At 42.8% G+C, this 21,357-nt stretch overlaps 1 protein-coding gene across 19 annotated transcripts in view; it reads left to right on the top strand.

Annotated features, from left to right (window-relative positions):
* VPS13B (vacuolar protein sorting 13 homolog B) overlaps positions 1-21,357 on the top strand; it is a 784,482-nt gene that overhangs the window by 737,938 nt on the left and 25,187 nt on the right. For all 19 annotated transcript variants that reach the window (XM_060393910.1, XM_042254441.2, XM_060393907.1 and 16 more), the window contains exons 53-55: positions 1,220-1,347; positions 1,546-1,745; positions 18,635-18,753. In XM_060393910.1, the coding sequence (XP_060249893.1) occupies positions 1,220-1,347; positions 1,546-1,745; positions 18,635-18,753 (447 nt within the window). The remainder of the gene's footprint in view (positions 1-1,219; positions 1,348-1,545; positions 1,746-18,634; positions 18,754-21,357) is intronic.

Genomic DNA, 21,357 nt, shown 5'->3' with positions numbered 1-21,357 from the left:
GGTCAGCTTGCCTGGCTCTTCCAGAATTAGGCTGGGAGAAGATCCGAAGACTATACTGTGAAAGTGTTTCTTCTCCTCTCCTCAATCCTACAGTGTACATATGATGGTGTTATTAATGTGATTTTCCCAAATCAACAGTTCACCTTGGCATTTCAGACAAATGCAATCTTTGGGAAGAACTCACACTGGCGAACAGAATAGATAGTGAATGAGAAACTCTTTAGTGTGTTACTGACCGCTTATAATCAGTGTAAACTGAGGGCCACATTTGGCAAATAATCTGATTTCTTTGATTAATTTGAACAACCAGTCCATGTAATTTAAACTTCAGAGAGATATTTTTTCCTGATTTGATATGAAATGTTTTTTGATAGTCTCTCAGTCTAAATTGGAGCCTTTTCTCTGTCCATTGCAGAGAGCAGCCTATGCCCACACAGCAGTTTCTCTGAGGCCAAATAGAAAATACAGCTTTGCTCTTGATAGCCAAAATGGAGATCCTATAAAGTATGGTGATTTGTGAAAATTGACAGCAAACATACTGAACCTGCCTACCTTGAGAATTAAAAATAGCAAGTACACAGATTCTCCAGTCATCCTTCTAGAAACACATCGGCTCCTCCTTTACCAAAACTTACCAAGCACTTTTGAGGAGGAAGGCACCCCATCTCTAGAGATTAAGACACATGTATGTAGACGGAAAAAGAACGGAAGGAAAAGCTAGCACAAGGCTATCTGTGATTCTCTCTGAGTACTACAAGTTATGGGTTTCTTTTTAATTTTATTTTATGTTTGTAATTCTTTTTACATTGGAGCATGGTTGATTAACAGTGTTATGTTAGTTTCGGGTATATAGCAAAGTGATTCAGTTATACATACACATGTAGCTATTCTTTCTCAAATTCTTTTCCCTTTTAGGTTGTTTTTGGAACATTGAGCAGAGTTCCCTGTGCTATACAGTAGTTTACATATTTTTTGAATATTTTATGATAAAAAATGTTACTGCTGTCAGAAAAAAAGATTAGTAAACCTATCATTAGTGTCTGGCAGGTAATAGAGGAGCGGATGGCCTCCATTGTCTGGAAAACATTTTCTCTGATGTGTAAGAGGGAGGGTGTTACAGAGGTTCTGAATATTGCAAATCTAAATAAATATGTACCAGGAGAAAAATCATGCATTTTTTTCTAAGCTATTTCTGTTATTTGATCTGATTCTATTCTAGGGCAATAGCACTAACGTATCAAGAACACCTTGGAGTGACTTATTTAACCCTCTCAGAAGACCCTAGTCCTCGAATAATTTTCCACAACAGATGTCCAGTGACAATACTTATAAAGGAAAATACTAAAGGTATATGTTATAGTATTGAATTTAAATAATATAAAACTTATATTCTGTCTGGAGGTTTTTGACTTAGTACTTGCCTATGATCCTTAAGTAAAAGTGAACTTATTTGAGAAGTTTCTCTTGCCACATTACATTTAATATCCCCAAGTCTTTGTCTTCAAGGCCTAAGTCTGAATGTGCCTTTTTTTTTTTAAATTTTAGATATTCCAAAGTTTGAGATTTATTGCAGAAAAATTCCTCCTGAGTGCTCAATTCATCATGAGCTGTATCATCAGATTTCCAGTTATCCAGACTGCAAGACCAGAGACCTCCTTCCTAGCCTCCTTTTGAGAGTGGAATTGCTGGAGGAAATGACAGCCGAGTGGAGTGACCCCATCGACATCAACAATCAGGGGACACAGGTCAGCGACCCACACGTCCTGCCAAAGCCTGGAGAAAAGGTCCCTTTTTTAAGGTTTTGGTGATTGTCTGCTTCTAAACACTGACTGTCTTGTCTCTGTGTGAGGGCACATGTGTACCTACGTTTACACTCTCATGGGCTATAAATTCTCAAACACAAGTATGTATCCCCAAAGTACGCTGCTGCTGCTCAGTCACGTCAGGCGTGCCCAACCTCTTGGTGGCTGCATGGAAGGTAGCCCATCAGGCCCCTCTGTCCACGGGATTCTCCAGGCAAGAATACTGGAATGGGTTGCCGTGCCCTCCTCCAGGGAATCTTCCCAACCCAAGAATCCAACCTGCATCTCTTAGGCCTCCTGCATTGGCAGGCGGGTTCTTTACCACTAGCACCGCATGGGAAGTACATCCCCAAAGTATACTATACAACTATGTATGAAACGGGAACACTTGGTTAAACAGGCCCATCTTGGGTCTAAACCCAGGTAAAAAATGAAATAGAAGTGTTAATCTTCTTCATGTAAAAGGTAATCCAGCTGTCCAGATTTTAAGACAATCATAATATCAACCCTGGATTCATTACCTCATTTGAAAATATACTAATTTTGAAATATACATATTATTCCTAGCAGTACATGAAACTTTGCAAATGTAAGTACAGTTTTAAAACCCTGAACAGATCAGATGTTCTGATTTGTCCCTGTCTTGCTCAAGATGTTAGAGATAATATTTTTGTTGAAAATTGCTCAGGGGCCTAGAATTCCCTTTCTGCTCTACTTAAAATTTACCATTTTTCAGTACAATTCAGTGGCAATAAATAGATTCACAGTGTTGTAAAACCATAACCCCCATCCGTTTCCAGAAATGTTTCATCATCCTGAGCCGATACTATAAACCTGTAACTCCTCAATCCCCCCTCTCCCCAGCCCACAGTAACCTCTCCTGTGCTTTCTCACCCTACCTACTGCAGGCATCTCATGTAAGGAGAAGCACACAACACTCATCCTTTTGCATCTGGCCTGTTTCCCTTAGCATGATATCGTCAAGATTCACCCATGTTGTAGCATGTGTCAGAACATCTTTCCCTTTTATGGCTGAATAATACTGTGCTGTACTTTTTAAAAGTCCCTTCACATCTGTTAGTTCATTTGATCTTCACAACTAGCTTATGAAGTAGGTCCTATTGTAATGGTAATAAAACACATATTAAAATTAAAAATGTGTTTACAGTAATAATAATGGTTATCCCTTAATAAGCACTTACAGTATGCCAGGCATTGTGCTAAGCACTTTATATTCATTCTTCTCTAACCTGTGCAACAGACAAGATAGGGACTGTCATGTCCATGTTACAGAACTGAAAACTTAAAATCTCCGAAGAAACATGGTCTAATTCCCTCATGTTACGAGGGAAGGGATGAGGATTTTATCCAGACATACCTGACTCCACGGCATGTGCTCTGAACTGCTGTGCTGTGAATGCTACTTCCTTACCTGAAGTTCCTTAACTCCCCTACTTTCCCAGTCCTGCTGGCACATTTTTCTCATCTCTCAAGAGGTTCTCTCCCTACACCCCTGTGAAGTCCCTACCCATCCCAGGACCCTCTACATACTCATATAACATTTTTAACATTTAATCACATTTACTTCTGTAAATGATTTCCTACCAAGTCAAGATTCCTGGCAGTCAGACCTCTGCCTTATTCATGCACAGCCTATGGCAGAATGCCTGCCAACACAGTGAGATCTGAAGACATATCAAATGAATCAATGAATGAAAGAGAAGATGAGGCTACCAAGAGAGGTCTTGTCAAGGAGGAGAAGAGGGTGCCAGGCCTGACTTTGGGAACCTCTGCCATGTGAGTTGATGTAGGAGCAGAAGGAGCTGGAGAGTGGCCGGAGGAGGGGCTGGGCAGGGCGGAGACAGGAAGCCCCTGAGAGAGAGAGAGGTTGCAGGATGGAAGATGAAGGGCAGCGGGCAGGTGAGATCACATCAGCAGTTACAGTCCAGAGGGAGTGCAAGGACAGCGGAGAACAAACAAATGAGATCCCTGGAGAGGAAGCCTTTTATATGCTTCAGGAGAGGAGTCAGTGGAGGAGATGTGAGAACATGTGCAAGGAATCGCCAGAGAGACAGGTTCAAAGCACGGGGAATATAATTCTCCTTGAACAGGAGGGCCATGCCCTCTTCTCTGATGGTAGGAAAGAGGTGGGGATGGGCACAGAGGTAGGTAGAGATCTCTGGAGGGGGAACGGAGTGAAGTGATACCCAGTGGCCCTAAGTTTATCAGGGAACGTAGAGCACAACATCTGCTGAGAGAGAGAGGGAAAGGGTGGGGGCCTGGGGAGAGCGTGGCTGGGGAAACAGTGAAGGACATGGCCGTGGGCAGGTGCAGGAGGGGCCCCGCTCACCTGGGAGACCTGCACTTGTGGTGCCCCAAACTGCGGAGGGGTGTGATGTCCACCCTGCAGCACTCAGGTGATGACCAGGGAAAATCCACAGGGGTGGCACGACCTCTGGAGACATTCCCAGTCTCCGTCCATTACAGAATAAGCATCACCAGCTTCTCGAAGGCCCCTGAACTGCCCTGCATCCGTGCGAAGGTGTCTGAAGCCTTGCTTATGTGTGTCTAGGGAATGCTTTACAATAGGCAATCTGCCTGCCAAACCTTATTTTGGGAGTTCCCATTCACTCTAAATTTCCTCAAACCTTTGTAGTCAGGGATACTTCAAAGCTGAGAGGAGGTACTCTTTCCAACACCCATATCACCCCCGGTCCGAGGACCCAGCAGAATTTCGTGTTCCCATTAATCTTGGAGGAGCTGTAAGCCATATGTCCTGCAGACCGTGGCTCACTTCCTATTCCGGAGGAAGATTCATTTCAGACCCTTGCTGACGTCTCCCTGGGAACACCAGGGTGTATAAATCACTCGGGGAGGGGGGTGTGGGGAGCCGTGTCCTCTGATGAAAGGAAGCAGCCCTTCTGTAGGAGGAAGCTTGTCTTCCAGGAGCCTTGCCTCAGCCCTGGGTGTTGGGCTCATGATGTGGATTTCAAAGCTGACCTAACAAAAGCAGAATTAAAGCCCCCAAAAGTCTCCATTATGCCCCAGAGAAGAAAACTCCTCTAGCTTTTGTCCATCACAGAGATGCCCCCTCTGTGCCTCCCCGGTTTTGTAAATCAGACCATGTCATGTATAATTTTGAGGTGGAATATGAGAGGAAATGTGCAGAGAATAACTTTATAGTTACACAAAGAAGTGTTCTGTGGATCAAGAGTTACTGAGAAGACCTAAGAATTCTGATGGGTGTGGGTTTTCTGGGGCTGTGTCCCTGGCTCACACCTGGGTGGGGACAGAGGCCCCGCAGTGACAGCTGGGGCTCTTATCCATAATGACAGTGCGGGAAGCCTGACAACAGGGGAGGAAAATAAGAAAAGTGTTAGTCACTCACCAACTCTTTTGTGACCCCATGGACTGTAGCCCGCCAGGCTCCTCTGTCCGTGGACTTCTTTAGGCAAGAATACTGGAATGAGTAGCCATTCCCTTCTCCAGGGGATCTTTTTGACCCAGGGATCGAACCTGGGTCTCCTGCATTGCAGTCAGATTCTTTACTGTCTCAGCCACTATGTTGATCATTTTAAGTCATAATTTTGATCCTGTGAGGGAAATACTTTAGAATCCTGTCATAGTGTACGGGCTTTCAATTGCTGACAGTCCAAAACCTTATTCTTGTCAAAGCTAGACAACATTCTTTTGAAAAATTCAAGACAGATAAGGTATACGGAAAACACAGTATTTACCGTTTAACTAATATAAACACAGTGAAGTATGCTTCCGTCGTTCAATCAACAAATACTTACTGAGTTTCTAATATGTGCCACTTGTTATATTATAACCTGGAGCTCGGATTACATAAAATACAGTGAACAAAAATGGAACATGGCCCTGTCCCTCAAGGAGATTTCCTGTGGAGGAGGTAGATTATAAGCAATCCCAGGTGGTTGTGCTGTTATGAACTCTGATCACAGTTTTGAAGGAGAGGCGGGTACAGGTGTGCTGTGATTCAGTGGACGATTAATAGTTTGAGAGGCTGTGTCCCTGTGTACAGAGAAGGCAATGGCACCCCACTCCAGTACTCTTGCCTGGAAAATCCCATGGACGGAGGAGCCTGGTAGGCAGCAGCCCATGGGGTTACTAAGAGTCGGGCACGACTGAGCGACTTCATTTTCACTTTTCACTTTCATGCATTGGAGAAGGAAATGGCAACCCACTCCAGTGTTCTTGCCTGGAGAATCCCAGGGATGGGGAGCCTGGTAGGCTGCTGTCTCTGGGGTCGCACAGAGCCTGACATGACTGAAGCGACTTAGCAGCAGCAGCAGCAGTCCCTGCGTATGAGCCCTGAAGCGGAACAGGCAATAACTAGACAAGAGAATGGGAGACTTTCTCAGCAGACTGAGCAGGTTCAAAGTTTTGGTGCTCAGAGAGGGAGCTCAGAGGGATGGCTTCCAGTGATCTAAATGCCAGTGTGGCCAGAGGAGGAAAGGGGGCCCAGGGAGGAGGCTAGTGAGGCGGTTCAAGGCCCAACCTGGCAGGATCCTGTAGCTCCAACAAGGATTTGGGTTTTTAAGAACCACAGGAAGTGATTGAATTGTCTATAAAAAGCAATTTCTGAGCCAAAGAACAATAGTTTAAACCCCAAAAGGCTGGTTAAAATTATCCCTTTGCAGGTAAATTCTACAAAGATCCAGTAAATTCTCATAATCTTTGAGTCTTAACAGAAGTGTTTAGTGGGGCCAGCATCATCACCGTTTTCTTCTCCAATAAACTCTGGACCTTTACAAAGTGCTTTCCCCTCCAGACTTTAGTCTTCCATCCATTTATCCAGCAAACTCTTACTGAGGACCTATCTAGGGCCAAACCCTGTGCTCTGAATGTGTTTAATTCCCACGTTCAAGGCACCTGGGGTAACTAAATTAATGCAGTCAAGTGTAGTAAATCCTAAGATAGAGCCTTTGATCACTGCAAAAGCTCTAAGGTAGTCAGGGCAGTAATTTTGATGTTTATGTTACTGATGAGAGGATTCAGGCTTAAAGAGTAATCTGCTAGGTGGTTTATAATTAAGCAGCATCAGGCTGAAACCTGGGTCTGCTCACATGTGGCCTAGTCATTTTTGCTCTACCAAGCTAGGGTCACTGTCTGTCCTTTGGAGTCCAGCCCTGTCTACAAACATTGCCAACTGAAAGTCAGTGAAAGCACAGGTGAGAAGAGGTTTTCTAATTCCCGCTTTTACCTAGAGCAAGAACCCCTTCTGTGGCATCCCACCCTAGAAAACTACCCGTGTCATTGTTGGTCAGTTGCTCAGTCATGTCCGACTCTTTGTGACTCCGTGGACAGCAGCACGCCTGGCTTCTCTGTCCTTCACCATCTCTTGGAGTTTGCTCAAATTCATGTCCACTGAGTCGATGATGCCATCCAACCACCTCATTCTCCAACCATCTCATCTTGTCCTCTTCTCTTGCCTTCAGTCTTTCCCAGCATCAGGATCTTTTCCCAAAGAGTCAGCTCTTTGCATCAGGTAACCAAAGTATTGGAGCTTCAGCTTCAGCATCAGTTGTTCCAGTGAATATTCAGAGTTGATTTCACAGTCATGGCTTATTCCAGCAATGATTATGAGAAAGTCTTGGCTTGTGTCAAGCTACACTCTGTCCCATCCATTTACCCACCCTTGTTTAACCCCCTGAGGCATCACAGAGTATTTACTTCCCCTTTAATACAGCAACACTGCAATTATTTGAAGGCAGCTTCAGCATCTTCTCTAACTGTTCCCTTATCCAGGCCAAATATTTCTGGTTCCTTGAATCATTCCTTCAGTAAATGTGATTTCCAGACCCATCACCACAGTTACCCTGGTCTGAACGCACTAGTGTGTTATGTTCCTTTTTAAAAGTCTGGCAGCCAGAATTACACATACTATTCCAAATGTGGTCTAACCAGCTATTACCTCCCTATGCTTCCATTAATAAAGTAGAAGATTGAGTTAGCTTTTTATTAATGAGTTCAGACTGTTTGTTATTATTGAACTTGTGGTCAACCACATCCTCCAGGTCTTTATCATACGACTTGCTGTACAGTTGACTTTTTGAACCCAGTGACAGGACTTTACATTTATCCCCAATAAATTAAATCTTGTTGCTATTGGCCTAGTCTACTTGTTGAAATCACTTTTTAAAAATTGTGATGCTGTCATCCACCCTATTAAGTATCCCTAGTAGCTTTAGGTCATCTGTAGATGTGGTGAACCTGCATTCTATGTGTTCATCCAAGTTATTAATAAATATGTTGAACGGGACAAGTCCACGGTCTACGTGCTGTGGTGAATCACGAGACACTTCCTTAATGCGTGGGTTCAGCCAGCCAGTAACACTCTAGACTGTACTTTCATCTAGCCCATATTTCTTCAATAAGAAAATGCATCTATAAAAGCACTTTTAAACTATACTGTGTAAGATATTTCTTATCTTGCTTACAAGAATATCATGAGACACTTTGGTAAATGCCCTGATGAGCCAGGACTCAAATGTGTGATCAGCCCATTTGGTGCTGATCAGACAGGAGGTAATGCTGAGCACTAATGCTCAAAGAGCATGTGATCATCTTCAGAGACTTCATTAGCCTCCAGCCCCAACTTTTTACATAGAGAAGTGGTTGTCAATGCAAGGGACTATCTGACTTATAAAATGTGTGGGGCAGATGTTTTGGCTTCTTGCTTACTTCCGTCACCTTCCCCATCCCCCCTGCATTATCAGGGCCAGAAGAGATATCAGCAGATTGGCATCCACTTCTGACATCTGCCAAGTATCCTGGTCAAGAGTCTTCTATGTGTTTACAGTTTGTTCTAGTTGAATCACCATTTCTTCCAAAGGTACTTGGTAGAAAGGATATCTCTAAAGTATTTTTTAGTAATAGAGAAAGAAATCAAACCAGTCAATCTTAAAGGAAATCAACCCTGAATACTCATTGGAAGGACTGATGCTGAAGCTCCAATACTTTGACCACGTGATGCGAAGTGCTGACCCACTGGAAAAGACCCTGATGCTGAGAAAGATTGAAAGCAAAAAGAAAGGAGGGCAATAGAGGATGAGATGGTTGGGTAGCATTGCTGACTCAGTGGACCTGAACTTGGTCAAACTCCGGGAGATAGTGAGGGATGGGGAGGCCTGGTATGCTAGCAGCCCATGGGGTCACAAAGAGTTGGACACAGCTTAGCAACTGAACAATAACAACAACATACAGAAGCAAGACTTCAGTCAGTCAGTTCAGTTGCTCAGTCGTGTCTGACTCTGACCTCACGGACTGCAGCACGCCAGGCCTCCCGGTCCATCACCAACTCCTGGAGCTTACTCAAACTCATGTCCATCGCATCAGTGATGCCATCCAACCATCTTATCCTCTACAGTCCCTTTCTCCTCCCCCCTTCAATCTTCCCCAGCCTCAGGGTCTTTTCCAGTGAGTCGGTTCTTCACATCAGGTGGCCAAAGCATTGGAGCTTCAGCTTCAGCATCAGTCCTTCCAATGGATATTCAGGACTGATTTCCTGTAGGATTGACTGGTTGGATCTCCTTGCAGTCCAAGCAACTCTCAAGAGTCTTCTCCAACACCACAGTTCAAAAGCATCAATTCTTCAGCACTCAGCTTTATAGTCCAACTCTCACATCCACACATGACTGCTAGAAAAACCATAGCTTTGACTAGACAGACCTTTTTGGACTAGACTTACACCCAGAATATCTGTTATTTCCTTCTTCTCCTCCTCCAGTCTTTTCTACCTTGATTATCTTAGAAATTCTTCCCCCTTCTTTTCCTCTCTCAGAGAGCTACTTCATCTCCAAGCTTTAGCTCCCATCATCCAGTCACTCCCAGATATCTCATCTCTGGCCACGTCATCCCTCCCAAGCCCCAACTCTGTGTTTCTAGCTACCCACCAGACATCTCTGCCCAAAAGACCTACAGACACTTCAAAGCGCCATCATCATCTGAAACCAGAGGGCTCATTTTCTGTTCCCTCAAACCAGCTTCTCCTGGAGTCTCTGCTTTAATTAATATCACCCCCATTTTTTTAGTGTTAAAACCTTCAGTAACATTGATATGAACTCGTATTGAATACCTGCTTTATGTCAAGCATTCTACACAAATACTGTCATTAGTCTGCACAGGTAGATGGTACGCGAAACTCAGAGAGGTTAACTTGCACAGAGCATGTGGGCCTGGGACTCCATCCCAGGACTGTCTGACTTCCAAGCCCGTCTTTTCCTGCAGCATCCCAGTACTTTCCTATCCCTCACTTCCCCCACAAGTTCTGGCATAAATTCCTAAGAAGGATCTCTGTATCTTCCCCTTCTTTTTGTGACTAGGGTCCACTTCAAGTCTTTTATTCATCACCCCTTGGTCAGATTTTAGCAACAGCCACTTAAAGAGTCTCTCCATTGTCAAGCTTCCTACCCTCAAACCTGCCTCCACAACTGCCACCACAGTGGTGAGTAAAACAGAGTCCAGCCAGAAAAGTCTCTCCAGGCCGCTTGGCTGCTAAAGACAAATCACTGCCTGCAACCAAGTAGACTACATCTCACTTCCTTATTCCCTCTGTGGGTCAGTGTTCAATCCCATAGCATGTATGGAAATCTCTTCTTCCCTTTCAAGTCTTGAATTCTTCTATTCCAGGGTTTTCCTTCTTATGATACTCTTTTACAAACTATTTGATCTGGGTGGTGGTGATTTAGTTGCTGAGTCGTGTCCGACTCTTGGCGACTCTATGGACTGTAGCCCACCAGGCTCCTCTGTCCATGGAATTCTCCAGGCAAGAATACTGGAGTGGGTTGCCATTTCCTTCTCCAGCAGATCTTGCCAACCCAGGAATCGAATCTGGATCTCTTGCATTGCAGGCATATTCTTTACCAACTGAGCTACAGGGAAGCCTTTTATTCATTTTAGTTTAATTTCATAAAATTAGTAAAATCTATATTTATTTCTTCCCAAAATAGAGGGTGAAATGTCTTACGAATTTTTGCCAGAGATCAGCAGAACAAATACAATGCCTGATTTATCACCTCTTCAGATCAGTTCATGCTAAGACATCCCCCAGTCTGCCATAGATGAGCCAGAGACCCAGGAGAACCATGGTGTAGATTCCAGTCCAAGGGCAGGAAAAGATGCAGTGAAATGTCCAAGCTCTAGCACTTAGGCAGGAAAGGGGGGCAAGTTCCTTCTTCCTCCACCGTTTGTTCTGTTCAGACCCTCAGTGGACTGGACGATGCCCACCCACACTGGGGAAGGCAGTCTGCAGAATCCACTGAGTCAAATGCTCATCTCATCTGGAAACACCCTCACTGACACATCCAGAAATAATGTTTTCATCTGGGTACCCAGTGGTCAATCAAGCTGACACAAAGTTGACCATCCAAAAAGAAGTGAACATGTGAGGTGGGGCAAAATGAATCAGGTAAAAGAAAGAGGATTGAAGAGGGATGAAGCCCAGCAAGTGTACCATGATCGGGACTGGAGCCCAGTGAGAGGGAATTGGTACAAATCATAGGAGGGGTGACTTAAGGACTTTAGATAACAGGAATGCCTGTTATTTAACTGAACTGAAGTGCTGGGGTGCCGTGTAACTCCCTCTTGACTATCCCTGGTTTATTGCACATAGCCTGTCAGGAGAAGAAAAGAGAGAGAGAATGGGAGAGAAAGAACAAGAGACGGACTTCCAAGAATACTTTCAGTTATTTCCCAGGTATCACCTTATAACCTAATTACTCAGTAAAGTAAAAATTAAAATGTTTGTTGGATATAAATATAGTCAGATATAGATACAATGGTCATCTGAGTTAAATTCACCCATTCCAGTCCTAAATTTTAGTTCGCTGGTTCCTAAAATGTTGACGTTCACTCTTGCCATCTCCTGTTTGACCACTTCCAATTTGCCTTGATTCATGGAACCAGGTTCCTATGGAATATTGCTCTTTATAGCATCGGACCTTGCTTCCGTCACCAGTCACATCCACCACTGGGTGGTGTTTTTGCTTTGGCTCTGTCTCTTCATCCTTTCTGGAGTTATTTCTCCACTGATCTCTAGTAGCAATAAATATAGTAAATAAATTTAATATTTATAAAAGTAACTGAATGTATAAAAAGCACAGGTTATATTACCCTGTTCCTTTATTTGTAATTGTAGGAGAAGATAATGTACTAAGTGGGCGGCAGACCTAGGCCTCAGTGGTTTTCTAAAGTCATACTGATCTGGGTGCGCTAACAGAGACAAGAGTGACAGAACACAGACCATTCCCCAGATGTGTTGTGGTCAAAGCAGCAAGTCGCTATTTGTTGCCTATAACCTTCCACACACACGCCCACACTAGCAATATGAGGTGAAGAAAGTCAAAAGTAACTAAATGACAGCACTGAATAGGACTCACTAGCTTCTTCTGCAATAATAATTAAAAATATCCCCTTTGCCATCAATCACTTAATTCATTCTCCACCGCTACCCCACCTCCATCCTAAAGGAAATCAGTCCTGAATAGTCATTGGAAGGACTGATGCTGAAGATGAAATTCCAATACTTTGGCCACCTCATGCAAAGACCTGACTCATTGGAAAAGACCCTGATGCTGGGAAAGCTTGAGGGCAGGAGGAGAAGGGGCCAACAGAGGATGATATGGTTGGATGGCATCACTGACTCAATGGACATGAGTTTGGGTAAACTCCGGGAGTTGGTGATGGACAGGGAGGCCTGGCATGCTGCAGTCCACGGGATCACAAAGAGTCGGACACGATTGAGGACTGAACTGAACTGAACCCCACCTCCAAACTCTGCCTAGAATAACTCTCCTCCCCAGGTTGCTAACCAGTCTCCACACCCCAGTGGAAATCCAGTATTTCTCAGTGATGCCTTCTTAGTGTGTATATGGCTCCTTTTCGTCTAGAGACCTATAAGCTCACTGGCTCCCCTCACCCTGCCAAATTGTAGGACAGAAAATAGTAAGAACTCCTCCAGATTGGAAAGAGGAAGAACGAGACACGTGCACATGCTCTCACCCATAACAGTTCCAAAATTTTTTTAAGCACATATCTTGGGGATTGTAATCTCAGAAGCAAGGAATAATCTCTTAAGTTGTGTCTCTGCAAATGGAAGAGCTCCTTCACCATCATCCTTCTCGTCCCTGGGTCCATGCTCAGAGACCCTCCTTGGCTACATCTGGAGTTGCATTGAGTCTTGAGTAATCAATCACAGACTCTTTTAGTCTAGGCTTGTGAGTTTATCAGGCAGTAGTAATTTCTCAGAAACTCAGTGGGCTTCTCATCTGTTTGATTCCAGAGAATCCCATGTGCTAATAACCAGATCCTTGGTCCTTTTAATGACATATTTCTGTACTATTTTGCTTCCTTACCTCTCTCCGAATTTAAGGGAGCTTCTGTGGCAATGGTAAACAGTCATTCTAAAATTTTTTCTGAGTAACTTTAACAACAAAAAATTTCAACAGTGACTTCTGATGCCTATGTGTAGCCCTAAGTCTAAGTATTAATCTGTCTTCATGTTCAAAGATTAAATTTTAAAAAGCATTACTGCCTTTGTGAAGCTCTGGATTTCTGGAATCTCTTTATTCTCTTTAATTTATCTTTGCAAACCAGCCAGTTCTTTCCCGAGCTCATCTCTTCTTCATAGTACATTGCCAGGTGCAGTCAGCAGCAGCCAACACACACTGCTAATGTTTTGTTTTCAAACCTCATCTTCTAGAGCTACAAATCTATTAGGTTTATAATCTGCCTCCCAAGTAATCTTAGACAACAGTTTCACTCAGTGTCTTGCCACTCACAACATAAATTCCCATTTTTGTAGCTTTCAATATCAATTTCTACTGTTACCGTTAAGCCAGAATTCTGTGGTGGCTCAGCAGTAAAGAATTCACCTGCAACGCAGGAGACTTAGGCAGCTCGGGTTCGACCCCTGGATCGAGAAGATCCCCTGGAAAAGGGCATGGCAACTAACTCCAGTATTCTTGCCTGGAGAATTCCATGGACAGAGAAGCCTGGCAGGCTACAGTCCCTAGAGTCGCAGAGTCAGACACGACTAAAGTGACTGAACACGTACACAGCATTAAGCAGACTCCCGTTTTAGGTTTTACTGGAACTGATATCTCCCTCCATTAGTTTAGGTTACACTATGCTGTCTATCACAGCCCTAGCACTGATTTTTTGCTCGTGCTGTATCCCAGTGTTTGTCATCAAGGGCTTTGTCCTCATGGTAAGTCAGGGACCCAGGTTGACAGAGGCTTCACTATCTTCTGTCTACCCCGTTGTAACAACCAGCCCAAAGCCTGGAGGCTTGAAACAGCAGTGATCTGGAGGGTTTGGTTGGGTGGTGTTTTTGCAGGATGAGCCCATGCAGCTGCATTTGGCTGGAGGGTTGGCAGGGGAGGAGTTCATCCAGGAAGCCTGGGTAGCTCTCTTACCATGTGGTCTTTCCTCCATAGGAAGGTTAAGTCAGGCTTCCTCACATGGTTGCCAAGGGGGAAAATCCCCCAAAGCAAGCTTTTTTTCACACTTCTTGGCTCATGCTTGCGGACATCCTATTATCTGAAGAAAGTCACAAAGCCAAGCTTCATATCAGTATAGGAAGGGATTAAACAAAGGCATAGACCCTGGGATGTGCAATTCCCTAATGGAGAATAATCTACCATAACCACCACCTGGAACAGGAATCAACAGACTTTTTCTTTGAGGTCTAAATAGTAAATATTTTAGGCTTTGAAAGCATATAGTCTCTATCAACCAGTTTTCAACTCTGTTGTTAGATGGAGTCAATATGTAAATAAGTTCCAGTAAAACTGTGTTTAAAAGAACAGTCATGTACATACTGTTATATTTAAAATGGATAACCAACAAAGACCTGCTGTATAAACAGGTAATTCTGCTCAATGACGTGTGGCAGCCTGGGTGGGAGGGGAGTTTGAGGGAGATTGGATACATGTATATGTATGGCTGAGCCCCTTTCAGTTCCACCTGAAACTGTCACAACCTTGTTAATCGGCTGTGCCCCAATACAAAATAAAGTTTACCAAAAAACAAGCATCCAAGTGGATATGGCCAACCACTAATGTGGAACATAAAGCTTTTGTTGTCTCTGCAGCGCAGGGAAAAGTCTTGCCCTTTTACCCTTTGGCTTGAAACTAACACCTGTCAATACTGCCTTTAGCTTGTTGGCCAAAGCTGGTCTCATTGCCTGGTCTCACTGCAAGGGGCTAACGGGTGTAAGCCTGCTCTGCGCCTAGAAGGAGAGGGCAGCTGGGCATGGGTGAACACTAGAAATCTCTACCACGAGAGCCACCTTGAGCTGACGCCCATTCAGCTCTTTACTGAGTGCTGGTTGTAAAGACTGAAGAAAATGCACACAAAAGTGCTGCCCTCATGACCATGGTGGATAATGCTCTAAGATGGAAAAATATACACTGCTGTCCTAGAACTTTTGGCTCTTATCTCATTATCCGTGTACTTGGCTTTTTCACCAACCAAACTAGGAGCAACCGAGGGTGTGATTTTATCTTCTCAGTGCCTGCTGCAGTGAGGGGCTCTTTGTGGGTTCACCTTAAATATCCGATCATTGATTTAATTAATGATTAAATGATCAAACCACCAGACCAAGACAAGGATTTGTTTTAATTTCTAGGGTGTTGGTGCCTAATTCTTCTGGCACTGACGTTCCTAACTCTCTAGTCCTTAGAACTCACTTTGTACCAAATGCTTGATGTTGCGAGTGGTTTCTCTCCATGTGAAAGCAGGCAAGAGTAGGCTCCAAGAATTAAAGTCTGCATTCCTTCCATTCTAGTGATGACTAAAAGGGACACCCAGCAGAATTTCTCTCCCAAGTCCAAGGTTTTGGCCAGAAGAAATACCTTAAAGGTTTAGGTTAATTTGCTTGCATTCAGAGTCTCCTGGGAAGTTAATGGAAACCCTCAGCTTCTTTATCTTTACTATCTTGGGAAGTAAATAAATCCTCATTTCATAAGGCCTGCAGACTGCTTTGAGAATGAGCTGAACAATAAGTATTTTCCTCTTCTGGTCCCCTCCTTCCCTACTTTGAGCGGTGGTAGTTTTGGTTTTTAACACTCTCTGCTAAAACCCTAAGGTATCCTCTGAAGTTAGGACAGTCCTTGAGAGGAAGGAATGGAGATGGGAGCCTTAAGACCTTTAAAAGGCTTGTGGCAAATGAATAATCCCATGTCTGTAAACCTAGTAACAAAGCAGTTGACTTACTCTACATATCATATAAAATAATAGCTTTTATAAATGTGACTGGCTCTCAAAGAATGTCTGTTTTGTTTTAGATTCGTGAGCTGAGCCATTTTTTAGGTTGGCTGCCTTCCACATTTTATCATTGTCAAGTTCAGTTCTTATCTTGGAACAGAAAGGGCAAATTCAGGATACAGTCTTTTGAAACAGATGTTTTTGCAAAATGATCCATTTGGGAAACATGTCCATAGAGAATACAAACTAACTCCACTCCTGCCCTCAAAAAGTTGACAATCTAGTGATTGAGTCTATGATAAAAACCGGTGACAGTAATACAAACAATAAGATTGGTGATGAAACCGAAGTATAGTTAATGTGCTTTTGGAATGTAGCTGTAGGTATCAATCTGAGGAAAAGAACAGAAAAAACAGAATATCTTCCTTGAATAGGGTGTCCCTGATGAGGGTGAAAGAGGAGGGTGAAAAAGCTGCCTTGAAACTCAACATTAAAAACTAAGATCATGGCATCCAGTCCCTCTGTGAAAAGTGAAAGTGTTAGTTGCTCAGTCACATCTGACTCTTTGGACTGTGGCTCTCCAGGCTCCTCTGTCCATGGAATTCTCCAGGCAAGAATACTGGAGTGGGTAGCCATTCTCTTCTCCAGGGGATCTTCCCAACCCAGGGATCAAACCTGGGTCTTCCACATTGCAGGTGGTCCCATTACTTCATGCCAAATAGAAAGAGGAAATGTGGAAGCAGTGACAGATTTTATTTTCTTGGTCTCCAAAATCACTGCGGATAGTGAACAACTGCAGCCATGAAATTAAAAGACACTTGCTCCTTGGAAAGAGCTATGACAAACATAGACAGTGTATTAAAAAGTAGAGACATCACTTTGCTGACGATAGTTTTTCCAGTATAACTTTTCAAGGTATAGTTTTTCTAGTAGTCATGTATGGATGTGAGAGTTGGCCCATAAAGAAGGCTGAGAGCCACACAATTGATGCTTTCAAACTGTGATGCTGGAGAAGACTCTCGAGAGTCCCTTGGACTGCAAGGTGATTGAACAAGTCAATCCTAAAGGAAATCAACCCTGAATATTCATTGGAAGGACTAATGCTAAAGCTGAAGCTCCAATACTTTGGTCATCTGATGCAAAAATTGACTCACTGGAAAAGACCCTCATGCTGGGAAAGATTGAAGGCAGGAGGAAAAGGAGGCTACAGAGGCAGAGATGGTGAGATAGAATCACCGGCTCAATGGACATGAATCTGAGTAAACTCCAGGAGATAGCGGAGAACAAAGGAGCCTGGCTTGCTATAGTGCATGGGGTCGCAAAGAGTGTTGGATTCACTTAGTGACTGAGTAACAACACCCTGTATGTGCAAAGATACACAGGATTTGGAGAGGATTTGCATAGAGGGACAGTGCTTTCTCTGCACAGATGGTGCTGAGGAGCGGACAAGGGTCTGAGCTAGAGCAGTAGCCGTAGAATAAGAACGAAGGCTATTGCAGGAGTTGGCAGAGCAGGAGATGAAAACGGGGAGGCAGAGATGACCTCCAGATGCCCTGGATATTGAAGACGATCAGGATTTCTGAAGGAGGGGCCATAGTATAAGAAAGAAGCCCAGTGACCTTGAAGTCACATCCAAGGGTGAGAATCAGAGACTCTTGTGGTTCTGTGTACATTCTTTCAGGTACCTCTTCTTTTGGTCAAAATTAGAACATATTCATCCCATGCCAAGCAGACACCTAGCTTTGTTCCTTCATCCAGGAATTTTCAGTCTGTCTGCTTTTTATTTGCTGTTCTAATAATAAAAAGGACCCAGGCGTGGACTGAATTGGTAATATACATCGTCAGCATCAGTGTTCCCAAACAGGAGGAGGTTCTTGCCCTTACCCTCAGGTAATGCTGGCTGTGAACATGATGTTCTTGGAGTTATTTTTCAAATAGTTCTGTTTTCAAATATTTATCCATTTAAGCAACATTGGTATTTAATGCTGAAAGGACATCTGTTCTGCTAGCCTGGCACCTGACTTCTGAGATGGAACTCTTTTTTAAGTCTAAGTCCACCTCCTCATGGAAGAAAAATCAATTTTTACTCCAAGCAAATGAAGTTACCTGACATTCTTGTTCCAACTTATGCAAGGGACCTTGAGGAGATTATAACATGCCTTGTTGGTGGGTTTTCAGGTATGTTTTGGTGTCCACAGCACAGAAGGGCATCATTATGGTAGCTAAGTCAAAACTCAAAAGCCTGAAAGGTTTTGCACATCGCATTTCAATTCAGGGATTTTTTTCCCCCACAGAGATTCATATGCGCACATAAAGCTGGTCCATGGCTAGTCTCCAGCCCATGCAGAATTATTTGCCAATTCCAGAGAAGGAGAGAATGAAGACACTCATGCCCTGTCATCCATCATTTTTTTCCTATGAACCTTACAGCTGGATATTGAAAATCTGGATTTGATTTTTTTTTTCAAGTCAGCTGAATAGCCTATACACGTGGATACCAGCAAGTGTTTGTGGTATTGAGTCAGAACTGAAGATATTTGAAGCCTTTTCAACAGTGTTTTGTATTGCTTCCCAGACTGATTTTGAATTTCTTTTCACAGGTTGTGTTTCTGACTAGCTTTGGATATGTATACGTGGACACCGTCCATCACTGTGGCACAGTCTTCATCAACGTGGCCCCAGAAGGAAAAGCTGGGCCTGTCGTAACTAATACCAACAGGTAGGCTTAACTAGTATCCAAGTAGCTAAGTGTCAATTTATAAAGTTGTAAACCTACTGGTCACCATTTTTTGTTATCCATATATATATATGTGTGTGTGTATAAAGCTTTTGGTTAATTATTCTGTAATTGATAAGGATATGGTTATTAGCATTTAACTATACCCATAAGAAGAAGCAATATATCATCTTTCCAATTCTTCTCTGGTAAGTTTAACGAACTGATTTATAGACTGAGACATGCATCTTAGAATTACACATTATCATTAGCGTGAAATACAGATTAATGCCTCTCTGTCCACATGACCACCTAGTAATCAGTAATTAGACTGAGCAATGAGAGCTACAGCAAAAGTAAAGTCACATTTCCCCACTTCGACCTGAATGTTGCCATCAGGTTTTGTAAATATGAACCAGAGTTAATATCCTTAACTTAAAATAATTCTTATAATTCAGTAGGAATAATATGAAGATAGTCCCTCCTTCCAAAAATTCAGTTCAGTTCAGTTCAGTCATGTCCGACTCTTTGCGACCCCATGAATCACTGCACGCCAGGCCTCCCTGTCCATCACCAACCCCCGGAGTTCACTCAGGCTCACATCCATCGAGTCAGTGATGCCATCCAGCCATCTCATCCTCTGTCGTCCCCTTCTCCTCCTGCCCCTAATCCCTCCCACCATCAGAGTCTTTTCCAGTGAATCAACTCTTTGCATGAAGTGGCCAAAGTACTGGAGCTTTAGCATCATTCCCTCCAAAGAACACCCAGGGCTGATCTCCTTCAGAATGGACTGGTTGGATCTCCTTGCAGTCCAAGGGACTCTCAAGAGTCTTCTCCAACAACACAGTTCAAACGCATCAATTCTTCGGCGCTCAGCTTTCTTCACAGTCCAACTCTCACATCCATGCATGACCACTGGAAACACCATAGCCTTGACTAGATGGACCCTTGTTGGCAAAGTAATGTCTCTGCTTTTCAATATGCTATCTAGGTTGGTCATAACTTTTCTTCCAAGGAGTAAGCGTCTTTTAATTTCATGGCTGCAGTCACCATCTGCAGTGATGTTGGAGCCCCCAAAATAAAAGTCTGACACTGTTTCCCCTGTTTCCCCATCTATTTCCCATGAAGTGATGGGACCAGATGCCATGATCTTCGTTTTCTGAATGTTGAGCTTTAAGCCAACTTTTTCACTCTCCTCTTTCACTTTCCTCAAGAGGCTTTTTAGTTCCTCTTCACTTTCTGCCATAAGGATGGTGTCATCTGCATATCTGAGGTGATTGATATTTCTCCCAGGAATCTTGATTCCAGCTTGTGCTTCTTCTAGCCCAGTATCTCTCATGATGTACTCTGCATATAAGTTAAATAAGCAGGGTGACAATATACAGCCTTGACATACTCCGTTTCCTATTTGGAACCAGTCTGTTGTTCCATGTCCAGTTCTAACTGTTGCTTCCTGACCTGCATACAGGTTTCTCAAGAGGCAGGTCAGGTGGTCTGGTATGCTCATCTCTTTCAGAATTTTCCACAGTTTATTGTGATCCACACAGTCGAAGGCTTTGGCATAGTCAATAAAGCAGAAATAGATGTTTTCTGGAACTCTCTTTTTCGATGATCCAGCAGATGTTGGCAATTTGATCTCTGGTTCCTCTGCCTTTTCTAGAACTAAATAAGGGTGAAAAACACAACCGGAAAATTCTGGGAAGTGGAAACACAAATAACCAAAGAAATGCAAACTTTAAATAAGACATTACATATTGAATTAACAGTGATGTTCCATCATATACCTGGAGAAGGGAATGGCAACCCACTCCAATATTCTTGCCTGGAGAATTCCATGGACAGAGGAGCCTGGTGGGCTACAGTCCACGGGGTTGCAAAGAGTCAGACGTGACTGAGTGATGAAAACACACATATCCATCATATACAGTCCTACTAAAAGTATAAATTGTGACTATTTTCTAGAAAGCACTTTAGTAATATATATTAAGAGCTTTAAAATCCCTTTGGCTTGGAAATTCTACTTTTAAGAGTTTTAAGAACTTAAGAGTTAAAGCAATAATTAGAGAAGTAGGCAGAGATATACAGAGAGATTTGATCACATTACTAATTATAATGGCAAAATATTCAGAGTACAGATCCTGTCAGCAGGGAAATAGATGATACATAGTTGTACAAAAAATGGTATATCCACAGAATATACCATTATAGGATTTTAGTGGGATACAAAAATACATGTGATGAATCTAAAATAAAGCAAACAGAATATAAATTTGAATATAAAAATATATTCTAGTTATGTACACACACACACATATTCACACTTAAGTACATATATGCACACACATTCTCATACATACAGAAAACATTCCTAGAAATAACACTGGAAAGAAAAGAATCAAAGTTGTTAATAGATGTACAGTTATAAGTGATTACTTAATGATTTTCTATTTATTAATTTCTATAAGAACATATTTTATAATCAGAAAGTTAATTTATTTAAATTTTAATTTAAAATATAAAATAGTGTCATCAACTTTTATACATTTGTTTAAGCTCTTTTTTTTCTAAATCCCTTGCTTTTCATATATGGTTAAAAACTCATTAATT

This window comes from Ovis aries, chromosome 9 (genome assembly GCF_016772045.2).
Source record: "Ovis aries strain OAR_USU_Benz2616 breed Rambouillet chromosome 9, ARS-UI_Ramb_v3.0, whole genome shotgun sequence".
Classification (NCBI taxonomy): Eukaryota; Metazoa; Chordata; class Mammalia; order Artiodactyla; family Bovidae; genus Ovis; species Ovis aries.
The sequence above is the reverse complement of the archived record's forward strand: the minus strand, read 5'-3'. Positions and strand labels throughout refer to the sequence as shown.